Source organism: Harmonia axyridis, chromosome 4 (assembly GCF_914767665.1).
Source record: "Harmonia axyridis chromosome 4, icHarAxyr1.1, whole genome shotgun sequence".
Classification (NCBI taxonomy): domain Eukaryota; kingdom Metazoa; phylum Arthropoda; class Insecta; order Coleoptera; family Coccinellidae; genus Harmonia; species Harmonia axyridis.
Window position 1 is genome coordinate 43,496,644 of NC_059504.1, and position 15,601 is coordinate 43,512,244.

General features: G+C 35.7%; 1 protein-coding gene across 1 annotated transcript in view; it reads left to right on the top strand.

The window, feature by feature from the left end:
* The first annotated feature begins 2,680 nt into the window (after window positions 1-2,680).
* Window positions 2,681-15,601, top strand: part of LOC123678526 (forkhead box protein L2-like) — a 60,563-nt gene continuing 47,642 nt past the window's right edge. The window contains exon 1 of the mRNA XM_045615594.1: window positions 2,681-3,088. Within this exon, the coding sequence (XP_045471550.1) occupies window positions 3,020-3,088 (69 nt within the window). The 5' untranslated portion in view covers window positions 2,681-3,019. The remainder of the gene's footprint in view (window positions 3,089-15,601) is intronic.

Here is a 15,601-nt window from a genome sequence, read left to right on the forward strand (position 1 = left end):
TCATACAAATTCAGTTCCCTCAAAAAAAATGAAAAAATAAAGTTGAGCTTGACAACGACTTTGCATACTTTCGATTCATTTCTCTACAGAGTTGCTGCCTTGGTTTTTGAAGCATATGAGGAGGTGGTTACTGAGAATCTGAAGCTTTTTGTAGATGTACCCAAGCGTGTTCAATGGGATTGAGGTCTAGCCACCAAGGGGGCAAGGCCAAATGCGGAATACCATGGATTTTCAGAGCTTCATCGACAATTCTCTCAGGATGGGGTGGAGCATTATCATCCAAAAATCAGAAATTTGGCCTAATAGCAGCATGAAACAAAGGAATGATATCGTCAATGACTTGCTCTATGTAAATACCTATGCGCATTCATGGTACCTACGCTATACAATCATTTTACAGATTAATTTATCGAACTGATATTGTGTATATGAAATCGTTATTATTGCAATTATAAGATCTTTTCCGATGAAACTCATTTTCATCTTGAAGAATATGTGAATAAGTAAAACTTTTGTGTATCAAATATCCACAAAAATTATTCCGGAGAAGCCACCCATAACGCGGATAACTGTATGGTGTAGTTTTTGATCCAGTGGCATCATTGGGCACTACTTCTTCAAAAATAAGCAAGGAGCTTCCATTAGGATTAACGGAGAGCATTACCGTGCCATGCTCAACAATTTTTTTTTTTACGAAATTCAAGAAGTAGTTCTGGACAACATTTGGTTCCAAAATGGCGGGGCCACTTTCACAGACAACGTAGCATCGATCTTTTGCGCATTGTTTTTGAAAATCGAATAAACAGTCGAAATGCTGTAGCCAATGGGCTGCTTCGGAGCTGTCATTTACTTTGTTGAATTATTTTTTATGGGGATTCGTTGAGTATAATAAGTGTTAGCCTAACGATTCAGAAACGATTGATGTCTTGAAACGATAATCGAAGTTGGTATTCATGAGATTAAACCACTAACAATCGACAATGTACTGAAAAATTGATCGAATGGAATAATGTAAAGTATAACCATTCATAATTGTCAAGGTTGAACTTTTCTGATGAACTTATAATGTCGAAAAACTGTTCATTAGTTTTTTGTTTATAGCCGATCAAAAATGCTACTTTCAAATGACCTACCCTTTATATACTTTCACACATGAAGATTTATAGAGATGTTTCATTGAATATGTCAAGGGTCACATTGAGTTTGTGTTGTGAGGTAAACTATGTTTGCTCAAGTTTAACTCTCAATATTAGGGATAATAGGATACCAACCTCTTTCCAAGTTACTGGCTCGCAGAAATGGGGCACTATTTCAAGATAAACAATTCTGGTAAAGGATACAAAATGGAGCTTTCCCAAAAAAAAATTGCAGAGTTTAATCAGAACTGAAAACAAGAAATGGGAAAAAAGTTCTAAACTTTTGCACATGAAGATTGATACTGATGCTCATTGAATCTGTTAAGGGTCACATTAAGGTTTAGAGGTAAACTATGTATGCTTAAGTTTGACTCTTTATTATTGGGGATAATAAAATACCAAGCTTTTTTCAAGTCGCTGCCCTGGAATGAAGCAGTATATCATGAAAAACAATTCTTTATAAAGAATTTTAAATGGAGCTTTCCCATAAAAAATTAAAAAGTTTAATCTGAACTGAAAACAAGAAATGAGGAAAAGCTCTAGCCTAGACATGAAGATATTAACTGATGCTCTATTGACTCTGTTAAGTGTTACATTGAGGTTTTGAGGTAAACTATGCTTAGGTTGATTAGGATACCAACCTCTTTCTAAGTTACTGCACTGTTATGAAGCAGTATTTCAAGAGAAACAATTCTGTATAAAGAATACAAAATCGAGCTTTCCCATAAAAAATAAACACAATAAATGAGGAAAAGCTCTAACCTAGACTTTGAACATGAATATTTATTCGATGCTCCATTTAAGGTAAACTAAGTTCATCTCTTAATAATGGGGACAATAGTTCCAAGTTACTGGCCTGGAATGAGGCAGTATTTCAAGGAAATAATACTCGGTGAAGGATACTAAGGGATATTTCCCATTAAAAATTAACAAGTTCAATCAGAACTGAAAACAAGAAATGAGGAAAAAGCTCTAACCTAGACTCTTGCACATGAAGATGTTCTCGCTGATGCTCCATTGAATCTGTTTAGGGTCACACTGAGATTTCGAGGCAAACTATTGTTAAGTTTAACTCTTAATATCAGGGATAATGCTCCGAACGAACTGAACCTCGCCCTCTATATATCTAACTTAAACTTTTGCACATGAAGATGTATGTTGATGCTTCATTGAATTGGTTAAATGCCACATTGAGTTTTTGAGCGTCGAGGTGAACTTTGTGTGCTTAAGTTCAACTCCTAATATTAGGGATAATAGAACACCAACTTATTTTCAAGTTACTGCCCTGAAATGAGAGAAATAATTTTCGGTGAAGGATACAAAATGGAGCTTTCCCATAAAAAATTAAAAAGTTCAAACTGCCCCGAAAACAAGAAATGAGAAAAAAGCTCTAACCTAAACTTCTGCACATCAGGATTCCGGTTCTGAATTCACGAACCTGCACTGCTCAGAGGCGGAGCTTTTGGATGTGGGGGAGTATCCCAAGACCGAAAAGCTCTCTCCCACTCCTTACTAGGACCGGCGTTACGCTTCACGCTAGCTCAGTTGCTCAATTTGCATAATCTTCGCCAGAGAATCCTTGTCGTGTGGAGCGAAGATTAAGAACCTGCTTATGCACACAGCGTGCCGTTGAAAAAAAAAGTTCCATGCGCAGTGTTGGCCTACCCATCCTTTGGCGCCATCGAAAACGTACCTCTATTTTATAAATAATAATACATCGTCGCTCATTTTATTATTGTATGTTTTGAGTGTTGTTTTATGTTTATCCGGTTCGGATTTCTTGTTAATGTGAACAAACAAAAACAAAGGAAAGTGGATTATGTTTGCGAGAATCGGGAAGTGGTTTTGAGATTTGAAGGATTTTGGACCAAGGGTGCTTCAACATGAACGAGATGCCGGAAGCTTTGAATTTCGCAGGGAATGGGCGGACAGGACTTCACTCCACGCAATCTGTAAGTTTCTTTCGGTTTTGGGGGTTTTTTAAATTAATCATCTGATGGACAAAGAAAACAGTCAAGTACCTATTGGGTAATGGAATCCAAAGATCAATGATAAACTCTTTATTTAATTAATCCAAGCTTTTGGCTAGCCATATAGCTATGAGTTTGTCATTGATCTTTGGATTCCATTACCCAATACTTACCACCTTTTTACAGGGTGTTTCCAATTTAGACGTAAACCTTGAAGGATATGTGAGTATGACTCACTTGCTGTCTTTTGAGCCATATTCAATGATAACCATAAATCAACAGTTACAAGATACCTATATGAGTTCTTGTGATTTTCAAGAGATTTCTTACCTTACTTCATTCTTCATCAATTTTTTCTACCTTGACCGAATTTGGTTATAACTTAGGATTTTTTTCGTGGCCTGAGAGAAGTCCAGCTCTAACACCGTTAAAATAGACGAAGCAACGAGAAGATTGAATTGTAAATTTCAGGCGGAAAGTATCAACAAGAAATACGTGCTTGTATATGGAATGGTGGAGGTCCTTTCAAACATAATTATCAATACATTTTTTGCAATAAAAAATATTTAGTACAATTAAATTCCTTTATTCGCTTCTTTCCCTTTCAAATCAAAATCTGCTGAAACAAAACTAGTGCCTGCATCCTTACGAAATCTGTTATAGAATATAGAAATAAAGAAGGAATTTGACAACTTTTTGAAATCATTTTATCATACATAAATTGTGGAATTCGAATGTTGCAGGCAAATTTATATTGGAAATTTAATACCTATTCTTTTCTTCCTATACCAACTTTCAAATTATACTAATTCTTAATCAACATCTAATACAGCATAGATTTGCTTTTTCCATACATATTATACCCTTTTCTGAAGAACATAACCCAAAATTTAAATCAAACTTGGCCAACGTGGAAAAAATTGACGAAAAATGAAGTGAGGTGAAAAATTTTTGGAAAAACATGAGAACTCAAATATCTCGGAAACTGTTGATTTTCAATTATCAATAAACATGGCTCAATCGGCAGCAAATGACTGATTCTAATACCTCTTTCAAGGTTCACGTCTAATTTGGAAACACCCTGGATAGTTTGTACATCGATATTGAAGTTTGTAAAAAAGTCTTAAATGAACGATTCTAGTTGAACAAAATCACTCTCTTTTCCAAAACTGTAGAATACGAATAGGTGTATTTTTCTTTCTCCAAGACTGGTATAGAAGATAGCTCCTCTCATTTCCAATTAGATCACAAAATGTTAGCATTCCAAATCTTAATATGTAATAATAATTCTAAAACACCGGGTTTCATGAGCATTTTGATTGAATTTCATTCCATAACTTGTTAAGGGATGAATATTACGAAATGATTTCAATTACATATTATAGGTCCGCCGCTAAGAACGGCATACCGGACATTTTGCCGGGGCGCCAAACTGCAGGGGCTCAAAATCAATGAATAAAACAAGACAATTTTTTTGACACAGAAAATGTTTTCTTGAAATATTGAAAATAACACTCTTTGCAGTAAAATTGAAGAATTGCCAAGCGCCAATTTTATTGAAGAAATATAGGCTGCTATATAAATTCGTCCTCTTTTTACTCCTACTTTCAAACATTTAAGGTCGTTTTTTGATAAAATTTACAAAACGTTCTTCGATAAATTTGAGAAAATGATTTTGAGTTCAAAAATACGATTTCATATAAAACCGAAAAGATGCCTGAGAAGAATTACAGAGACTCCTTCAAAGAAAATTCAAGAACCCGCAGTTCCAAAGCTGAATAATGACGCTAAAATATACAGGGTGTTCCATCAATGACAGTTAAGTTCGGAAATTTTCGATTTTTTTTCCACACAGTACCATAAGGCTCCATTAGAGCTAGTACGCAAATTTTCTGGAATTACACAGGGTTTACCAAAAAACTGTTCTTACGCGCTGGAATATAATATAATAAATGGTTGTTCCGAGGGTTGTTCTACAAAGCCCTCAGCTGCCGAAAATTATATTTTCTTGTAAATAACAATACATATCAATTCAATAGCAGTCAATGAAGGTATACTATTCCAGACAATCAGAGACAATTAGGGCGCCAAAATTTTATTTTGCCGGAGTGCCAAAATGTTTGGGGGTGGCTCTGATTATAGGTACTCAGTTAATGGGCTAGAAAGAGCCAAGAAGACGTGTTACAGCATATTTTCATAATTTATCAATGAAATGGAAGGATGCTTTCAAAATTCAATGCAACATAATAAATAAAGAGTTTTTTTTAGAGCTATATAAAACTTTAAATTGCAATAAAACAACGATGGATTATTCGATTGACATGAATTTTATTTATCCGTAAGATAATCTTGTGGCATTACATTTTAAATATGATTGCTGGCATATGACTCGGCTCGGATGTAGTCCAATCTGGACGTCCAATTTTCAATGACTTTTTCCAACATTTGTGGCCATATATCGGCAATAACACGGCGAACGTTGTCTTCCAAATGTTCAAGGGTTTGTGACTTATCCGCATAGACCAATGACTTTACATAGCCCCACAGAAAGTAGTCTAGCGGTGTTAAATCACAAGATCTTGGAGGACAATTCACAGGTCCAAAACGTGAAATTAGGCGGTCACCAAACGTGTCTTTCAATAAATCGATTGTGGCACGAGCTGTGTGACATGTTGCGCCGTTTTGTTGGAACCACAGCTCCTGGACATCATAGTTGTTCAATTCAGGAATGAAAAAGTTAGTAATCATGGCTCTATACCGATCACCACTGACTGTAACGTTCTGGCCATCATCGTTTTTGAAGAAGTACGGACCAATGATTCCACCAGCCCATAAAGCGCACCAAACAGTCAGTTTTTCTGGATGTAACGGTGTTTCGCCATACACTTGAGGATTAGCTTCACTTCAAATGCGGCAGTTTTGTTTGTTGACGTAGCCATTCAATCACAAGAGTCTATACATGATGAATTGCCAAACTAAACTGAGAATAAATCACTTGACAGCTGTTAAATCGGTCGCCATCTTGAACAGTAATGCCAACTTAAAGTTATGTACCTCGAAAAAAAACACCCGTTATTTATAAAGTTCTAATGAACTCCATTACCTTGAATGGCTTCATGGAGGTTAATTCCTCACTTCTACAAGTCTCTTGTCCAAAGCATTTTTTGCGTTGGCTAGCGATGGTTAGGCATTCCGTCACCAGGTGACCCGGAGTTTCTTCTTCTTTCCCGCAGATTCTGCACTCGTTGTTTCCTGCTAGACTCATTCCCTTGAGGTGCTTCCTGAGGCGACAATTTCCTGTAAGGAATCCATTTAGGAGGTTTAACATATTCTTGCTAGGATCCAGATACTTCTTAGATCTTGCCGTATCAAAGTTTCGAAGAAACTTTTTGGAATGATCCGACCCAGAAAGATTCCACTGGAGTTTTCTCTTTCGATTTTTATTTTCTCTTGAAACTCTTTCTTGTAGGTACATTTACCTATACCGCAGAAAGGTTCTGGGTCAACGAAAAAAGTTTGTGCACACTTTTCCGGCAAATGTGTTAGCCTTTTCATTCCTTATAATTCCCGAGTGACCAAGAATCCAGACTAAGTAGACCTTGTTTTTCTTGTCTATTTCATTGAATTTCCTTTGGAATTCCAATACCATCTAAGAAAGAAACGATGATATTGAGCTCAATGCTTTGCAAATATCTCTATTTGGAAGACACTTGCGGACAGCGGTCTAACGATAGTGAGCATCTGGTGCTAGCCCCAAATACTCCATAATAACTTGATTTTGTCCGCAAATTCGTCCACGAGAAGGCAGGGGCGTCTCGAAGTCAATTGAATAAAAAAGAATTGGCCCCACCCCATCCCTTTTGGTAGAAGTTACTAGAATTCAATTTAATGACAAGTATTTCCTAGTAAAGAACATTTTTGACATTTGACAGTTTGATGAACCGCTTCATAGAAATATCAACGCCCCCTCTAAATAAGGAAAGGGAAAAGTTTTTATTAATCTTGTCTAGTTATTAGAAGTATAGTATAATTATCTATTATGTGTCGCTAGGGGTGCCAGAGAATCAATTTATATTCTTTTACGGTAGCACCCATCGGCGCCCCTGAGGCAAGGCAAGGGTTCCTTGCTTAGGCCGCCTCTGGGAGAACGTCCAATTACAATAACCATTTTACAAGTAAGGTCCGATTTTTCATATGCGAAAAAATAGATTTTTTCCTACAGCGCCCCACAATAATCGATAATAATTGAAAAATAAATTTACTGTAGGAATAAATTTATTTATTTCCTTGTGAAAAGACCGGTCCTGAGACAAATTCGGTTGCTTCAAGATGAGCTTATTCTACTTGTAGAAACTGCAACAGAATTCATTCATAAATTTCAGAAGGTATCCATACATACTTATCCCCCTATAGGTACTCTTTTTTTAATTTGAAAACTCCGGCTTTTAGACTTGGTCTAATCGGTTCTTCCTCGGATTCTTCACCAGAAGTTTCATCAGAAGTTTCTAGGTCGTAGATTGTAACTCGACGCTGTATATTGCCGATATCGGAGAAATCCAATTTTCCAATTCTTTGAAAGCCTTGTCTTTTGTTTTATTATGGTTGATACTTGTCATTGAATATAATATAACTATAAAGATTCAGGTGATAATGTATAATTATTCTAACTAATAGTTTCTCAACTAAATTATAATATTGGTTATTGTAGTCATCCCTATTTTTGGCAGGTTTTATTGTAGTGGTATCAAAATTTTTGTTTCAATCTCTAACTTGAATTTTACTAATTTTGATAGTTCTAATGTTAACACTACAAATGACATGGTAATCCAATTCGTTTCGAATATGGCGATCTTTCAGATTTTTTCTTATTTGTTTTACCAAAAAGGTCTTTTACACCGAAGATACTCATATATATACTCATTATCTACAACTCACGATTCAACAATGACGGAACTGAAAATCTTTTGAGATTCCTTGGAAGGAACATAATTTCAATATCAAATTCGTATACATGTGTAAAAGTGAGTGAACATGTTGCATAAAAATTGCGTGAAGCTTTTGGAGCTTTCAAACACTATTAATTCTAGTAATCATTATTCATCTCGAGACACTAGAAAGCTTCTGTGTGACTGTTATCAATCATTGTACCGGTGTTTATCATCCGCGTTTGAGCTAATGTAATAGAGACTCTGAAACTCTACGCAGAAATGTGTGTTTGCTACCTACTCATTTATGATTAGTGTGAGATGAGTGCAGAAGAGGAAGCATATAATGCATAATGACATCAATTATTTCATCAAAAATTAATACATACTTATAAAACAAGGGACGTTTTTAAAACAACAACAAATTTTTTTCCCTAAAGAAAACATTTAATAAATTTTTGATCATAATACACATGAAAAAACGTGAATATAACATCCTGCAAACTAATGACTAAAAAACAATTGTTGTGATGGGAAAATAAATCATTTAGAAGCAATAGGTGTAGTTTGTCCTCATCGGGTTTTCCATAGATGTATATTGAGGCCAACCCTGACAATCTTTCCTGAGCTAAGTTTTCAACCTCTTCAATTTTGAAAAAATTTTAAAGAGATCAAATATAGTGCCAAGTACCTAAACTTTCAAATACATTGGTTTATAGCGAAATTTTAGTGCAGTCAATGCATTTTCTAATCTGATTTTGATTTGTGCTATAGAAAATGCACATGTGAGACTGAATATCTGTCAGATACATAATTGACTGCACTAAAATTTTGTATTTTCCATTAAACTAGAAACATTAGTACTTTTTTGGAATTTCAATACGAATTCGTTCAAATTATGCCTTAAACCAGAATCATATTTCTTTTCTTATTCAATAAATGTGGAGGGATTTTAATAAATATCTATCAAAAACTTTGAACATATCATTATGGAAATGGAAATCGAGATCTACCAGTACATTATCCAACAATAGAATGAAAATACTCCTACTGAAATAATCTTCGATTGAATTAGCTTTAGCGTTAACTTAGTTGATTTGAATCTTAGTAGTCGCCTCGGTATTCCTGGAAGTCACTAATTCTATTTCAATTTTGAATAATACAGTGTTACTTCCATAAATTGCATGAAATTACTTGATGAGAATGATACAAAAAACCGGAAACATGGGGGTATGTGTACACCGAAGACAAATGCAAAAATCACAGATGGCAAAACAAGGGGCGACAAAGTGGATAGGTAAAGGAAAATAATAAACCTCGGACGTAAAATTGCTCGTAGTGCAATAAAAGTTATCATCTTGAAAGTGATAATAAACTCATGAACAGAAGAAGGGTTCGATTCTTTACTACCGTACCCCCCATATCAACCCCCTTGTAAGCTGCTATATTCTTCACACCAAAGAGAAGCAGTATTAAAAATTTTTCTCGAATTTTTTATATTAGATTCGGAAGTTAATTAATTATGTATTGATGTGAATATACTGGGTTGACAACAGGTGGTCCCTCGTGTTTTATCATTCAAGAAGTACAAATAAAATAACACGTGTGTCAAACCCATTTCAAGTTTCTTACCCATAACGTCCCCTCCACTCACAATTAATTCGATCGACTCGAAATTTCGCATTGTTCTAAAGAATTTATCGACTTGACAACGATATAATAAGACAGTTATGGTTCTAAAGAAATGTTTATATTTCACGGTGTTTTATGAATGAAATTTACGACTTGAATTCAGCAACTAGCGCAGTTTGCCGATTAGAAGCCATAGAAGAATAAACCAATAAACGGGCGAGTTTCTAACTCAACATCTCGGATTTCAGAGAAAGCAATAATAACACCGTAAATCTCTGGACCTATCAAGTTATCATAAGTTAAATAAAGAAATAACTCGGGTTTGGTTCGCTTGAGTTACGGCACGACGTCGATCATAAACAGGAACTTGAAATGGAACGCCAATTGTTTTGGCTGCGAGCTCGTGACTTCTGCAAGATTACAGATGGATTGCAATCCAAAGCAACAACACTGATTAATGTCTCTTGAACAATTTTTCAAGAATTTTTGAACTGTCAGGTGTGTGAATAAGTTTTTCCCGTTTTCTGTAAGAGATGGCGCCACCAATACTGTGCGAGTATTTAATGGTTACATATGTCATAATCAAAGCTTATTCATCTGTCAAAAATTCCACACTAACACATTAGTTGAAATTTTTTCGCATCATAAATTTTTGAAATCGTGAAAATGTCGAAATTTGAGCCGAGTCGAAGTCATTTGCGGGAAGTTTCACTTTATTGGTTCAATTTGAAGAAATCTGCTGCCGAGGCGCATCGGTTGCTTCAGGAAGCTTATGGAGAAGGTTGTGTCGATGATTCAAGTGTTCGCGGATGGTTTCGACGCTTCAAAAGTGGCGATTTCGACGTGGAAGACAAGGAGCGTTCCGGGCGGCCGCAAATCTTTGAAGATCAAGAATTGGCGACTTTGCTTGATGAAGATTCGTGTCAAACGCAAGAAGAACTTGCTGAAGCATTGGGAGTTGACCGAACAACCATTTCCAAGCGTTTGAAAGCCATGGGAATGATCCAAAAGCAAGGAAATTGGGTGCCGTACGAACTGAAGCTGAGAGACGTCGAACGGCGTTTTTTCACTTGCGAACAGCTGCTTCAGCGACATAAAAGAAAGGGTTTTCTGCATCGTATCGTAACTGGCAATGAAAAGTGGATCCGTTACGATAATCCGAAGCGAAGAAAATCATGGGGACTACCCGGCCATGCATCATCATCGACGGCCAAGCCAAATATTCATGGCGCCAAGCTCATGCTCTGTATATGGTGGGACCAGCTAGGTGTGGTTTACTATGAGCTTTTGAAACCGAATGAAAGGATCACAGGCGAGGTCTATCGACGACAATTGATGCGTTTGAGCCGCGCACTGCGAGAAAAACGGCCACAATACTCCGACAGGCACGACAAAGTTATTTTGCAACATGACAATGCTCGCCCACATGTTGCACAGCCGGTGAAAACATACTTAGGAACGCTCAAATGGGAAGTCCTACCCCAACCGCCGTATAGTCCAGACATTGCTCCGTCTGATTACCATCTCTTCAGATCGATGACGCATGGCCTGGCTGACCAGCACTTCCATTCCTACGAGGAAGCCAAAAAATGGGTGGATGACTGGATAGAGGCCAAACCGGTCGAATTTTTTCGCAACGGGATTCGTATGTTGCCAGAAAGATGGGGAAAAGTTGTAGCTAGCGATGGCCGTAATACTTTCAATAATTCATTTGTAACCGTTTTTTCACAATAAAGGCTCAAAATTTGAAAAAAAACGGGAAAGACTTATTCACACACCTGATAGCTGCGGCCATATGTAGGTATTATTGCAGGGCCCCCGCAAGGGACATCAACGCCCGCGTGCGGAACATATTTTGGCGCCCCTTAAAGGGGGGAGGTGGAGAAAAGCACTGCTGGATTATCGGAAAAAAAATTTTTAAGTTTCGTTAAGAATTTAGTGTAGAATGGTTGAAAATCTATCAGCAACCTTCATTGCCTTAAGAACTTTATGGTGTTAGTTGTTACATAATACATTTCAAATGTGTTTCAAAACTTAAGCTGTAGTCTTCTATAAATTATTCATAAAGGCATAAACATTTGATTAGGATCAATCCAGAAATTGAATGGATGTTTTTGTAGATTTGGCTGCTGCAAATTCTTTTATATTATTATCAATCAATCAATTTTATCGAGTATCTCTTGCTCTATATCTAAGATTGCCAAACCAGAAAATCTTTCTTATGACATGGTACACTTCAAATAGTTTTTAATTATTTTTAATTGAGTGAACCAGGAGCAACAGACACAGGTAGAGTGAGAAGGATTCTTAAGGCAATACTAAGATTCGGTAGAGAAGAAATGAGATTATTTTCAAAAATATATTGTAGAATTTCAAGAGGATTTTCGCTTCAGATAATGAAAACAATCTTAGGGCTTTTATCTCGTTGAATAAATCATTTTCTTTCACGTCAGCCTATTTTTTTCCTGATCAGTTTCCTTTTGTTGATGAGCATGACAGCATTTTAATAGATATTTGTCATTTAATTCAAGAATATTACAAATAAACCAAAAAACGTTATCGTAATCAGATATCATATCAAACCTACTATTCAAGAAACTTAGTGTTTGATCAATTATTTTCAAAAAGAAATTTATTTTAAAAGCAATTTTTTCATCTTGAGGTGCCCCATCCGTGTGTTCATAATCGAACAATTTTGGTTTATACTTTCGTCTTACAGTATATAATGGAGAAAAACCTTGATCTATCTCAAGAGCAGCCGCAAGTTTTCCAGCTTCCGCAAGTTTTTCCTCGAGAACATCATCATCCCTATAATTTTTGAAATGGTCAATTGAATTCTTCAAATAGTTTTGGCACACTTTAATGTCAATCGCTACACTTTGCATCATTTTGCTTACAATATTAATCTGGAAAGAAATATCATACGAAATTATTATACTTCAAATAAATTTAAAAGAATGAATATTTAATAAAAGAGAACTTGCTTATATACCATCGTTTCTACTTGACCATCTAGTATCACTTAGGGGTTTTAGATGTAACTGAGGATCATGCTTTTTTATAACATTCCAATCTTTTTGTGGATGAAGAGATATAAAGTTCTTGTACAATATCAAAAGAGTCCAGTGTTTCATTTGAAACCTTAGCAGCATCATTTTCAGTTAAATTTAAGCTGTGTGCAGCACATGGCGCAAAAAATGCCCTAGGATTAACATCGAGTATGCGTTTTTTGTAAACCAATGTTTTCCGCGCATATTTGCCCCATTATCAGACCCTTGACCTCTCATGATTTTAATATCTAAATTTAATTTCATTTTGTATCTGGTAGCCTAAAAAATGAGTCATTCTTAAAGAATTTGTTTGTTTTTTTGTTTTGCACTCGACTATTGTCGATCACAGGATCATCAAAGACAGTTTTGAAAAAGTTCCTATTATCATATTCAAAAAGTATTTCAGAAGAACCTTGAAAAGATACTTACCATTACATAAAATTTAATTTAATCACAACAAAAAACAGTTAAGCAAAACACAATAAAATACAAATCTTCTCAAATCTTTGGAAACTTGTATAAATTGCAAGAAAGAAGTTTGGAAAAAAAAATTGTTGAAAAAATCTGAAAGAATCTTTTTCGAAAACCTTTGGATATTGGTTCTTCATGCGGTCTAAAAGAGGTTTTGGCGCCCTTACAGAGTGGCACCGCGTGCGGTGCACGCGTTGCACGCGCGGTTGCGGGGGCCCTGTATTATTGCATAATTCAACAATAATAACAAGGGCCCACGACGGCCAGACCTTGGTCATTCCATAAAAACTGCAAGTTTTTGTCCCTTGTCCCATACACACGAAAAAACTGACCAGTGACAATAATATTAAATGATCGCAAATTATTGCAACCAATTTCAGATGACGATAACTATCAAGAGATTAAGCAACTTGTTGAATGAATTTGTGTGCACTTACCTCGTGAGTTAAGAGAGATGGTGTCTGTGAATTCACCCCCTAATCTGGTGGCAGAAGATGGTTATGTGGATAGGTGAAAGGGATGATTAACCTCTTCTGCATTGGCTTCGTGGTTATCACTTGATTGGAGTATCACACAATTCACTCGAAATTGCTCAATCAGTTTTTAATAGAAGAACAGGAATTGAAAATGTATAAAGATGATAGATGATCAGATGAATTTTAAGTAAGCAATGAACTTAAGTTTGATCAATTTTAGAATAGATAAGCACAGTTCGACACTTGAGAAAATTATTATTATTAATGGCGATGTTTGTTTACCGACCGGGATCATTCCGCGGCCGCAGGTGGCGCCAACAAACAACAAATTTTCTTCCAGGAGTTACAGGGTACGTTCACGACGTAACAAATATATTAAGTTTAGGTTGTGGTTAATTTGGCAGGTAACATACACTGTGTCCGTGAAGTATGGAACAAATTCATTTTTAGCTAAACAGAACTTTTTAAGAAATAATCCTGAAACACGTCGATTTTCCATTTTAATTTACCGTATTTTAAAATAATAATCTAATTTACAAGGTGAATTACTTTCGAGTAATGACGTCACCTTCATTATGTCATTATTTGTTTATATAATAAACAAATAATGGCATTTCACAAACAACTAGACGACTATGTTTTTTTAAGAATTGATAAGAAATAATAGTTTTTTGTGTGACAAAAATACAATAGTTTTGTGTGTGCTCATAAAGTGACGCGTAACATTCTTTATTAGTTAAATTAACAATATTATCAAAAATACGGCAATTGGTTTGAATTTAACACCCTGTAGTTTGTTACATTTTTAGATTGATAAAAATGTATAAAAATAAGAAATAATTTCTTTCATATTCTGTCTGCTAGACCACAAGTACCAAACATGTTTGGAAACAGCTCATTTTTATTAATCTAAAAATGTAACAAACTACAGGGTGTTACATTCAAATCAATTGCCTCTAGACAATAAGTATTCTTGATAATATTGTTGATTCAACTAATAAAGAATGTTACGGGTTACTTTATGAGCATACACAAAACTATTGTATTTTTGTCCAACCTGTACCAATTGGAATCAACTTGTGATACATTTTTGGAATCAGCTCAGCTAGAGTTCTCGGAAAATTGAGACAAAATGGGGTTGTTCCATTAAAAAATAATTACGGTGACGTCATTACTCATTACTCGAAAGTAATTCATCCTGTATATTAGATTATCATTTTAAAATAGGGTACATTCAAATAAAAAATCGATGTGTTTCAGTATTATTTCTTAAAATGGTCTGTTCAGCTGAAAATGAATTTGTTCCATACTTTACATACTGTATAGTGACGTGTATAAAACAGTACCACGAATTCGTTAAAGTATAAAGCCCAAATTTTTCATATTTTCTTCAGGATGACTTAAGGAAACTCGTCATGTTTTGCAGGACACTAATGACAGTTGCCGTTTTTTTTCTGAAATTCGAGGCTTCATTGTCAAAAACTGATTATACATTAATGATTCAAAGTATTGTCCATCGCTGGCCACTATTTTCTTCTATCTTACGGATAGCGCACGAATCCCGTGTTGAACAAACTGGTCATCTTTTGAAGCTGTCCACGAATCGATACAATTTTTTACTTCTTCATAATACCGGAAGTGATGGTCAGTCAGGCCGTAAGCCATCGATCGAAACAAGTGATAGTCCGAGGCACCAACTTCTGGAGAACACAGCGGGTGGAGTAGGGCTTCCCATTTCAACGTTTTCAAGTATGTCTTGACCACTTTCGCAACATGGAGTCGAGCATTGTCATGCTGTAAAATCACTTTATCACGTTTCTCGTTGTATTGCGCCCATTTGTCTTTCAATGCTCGGCTCAAACGCAATGATTGCGTTCAATGACGATCGCTTGTGATTGTATGAGTCGGTTTTAACAACTCATAATACACTACGTCAAGCAG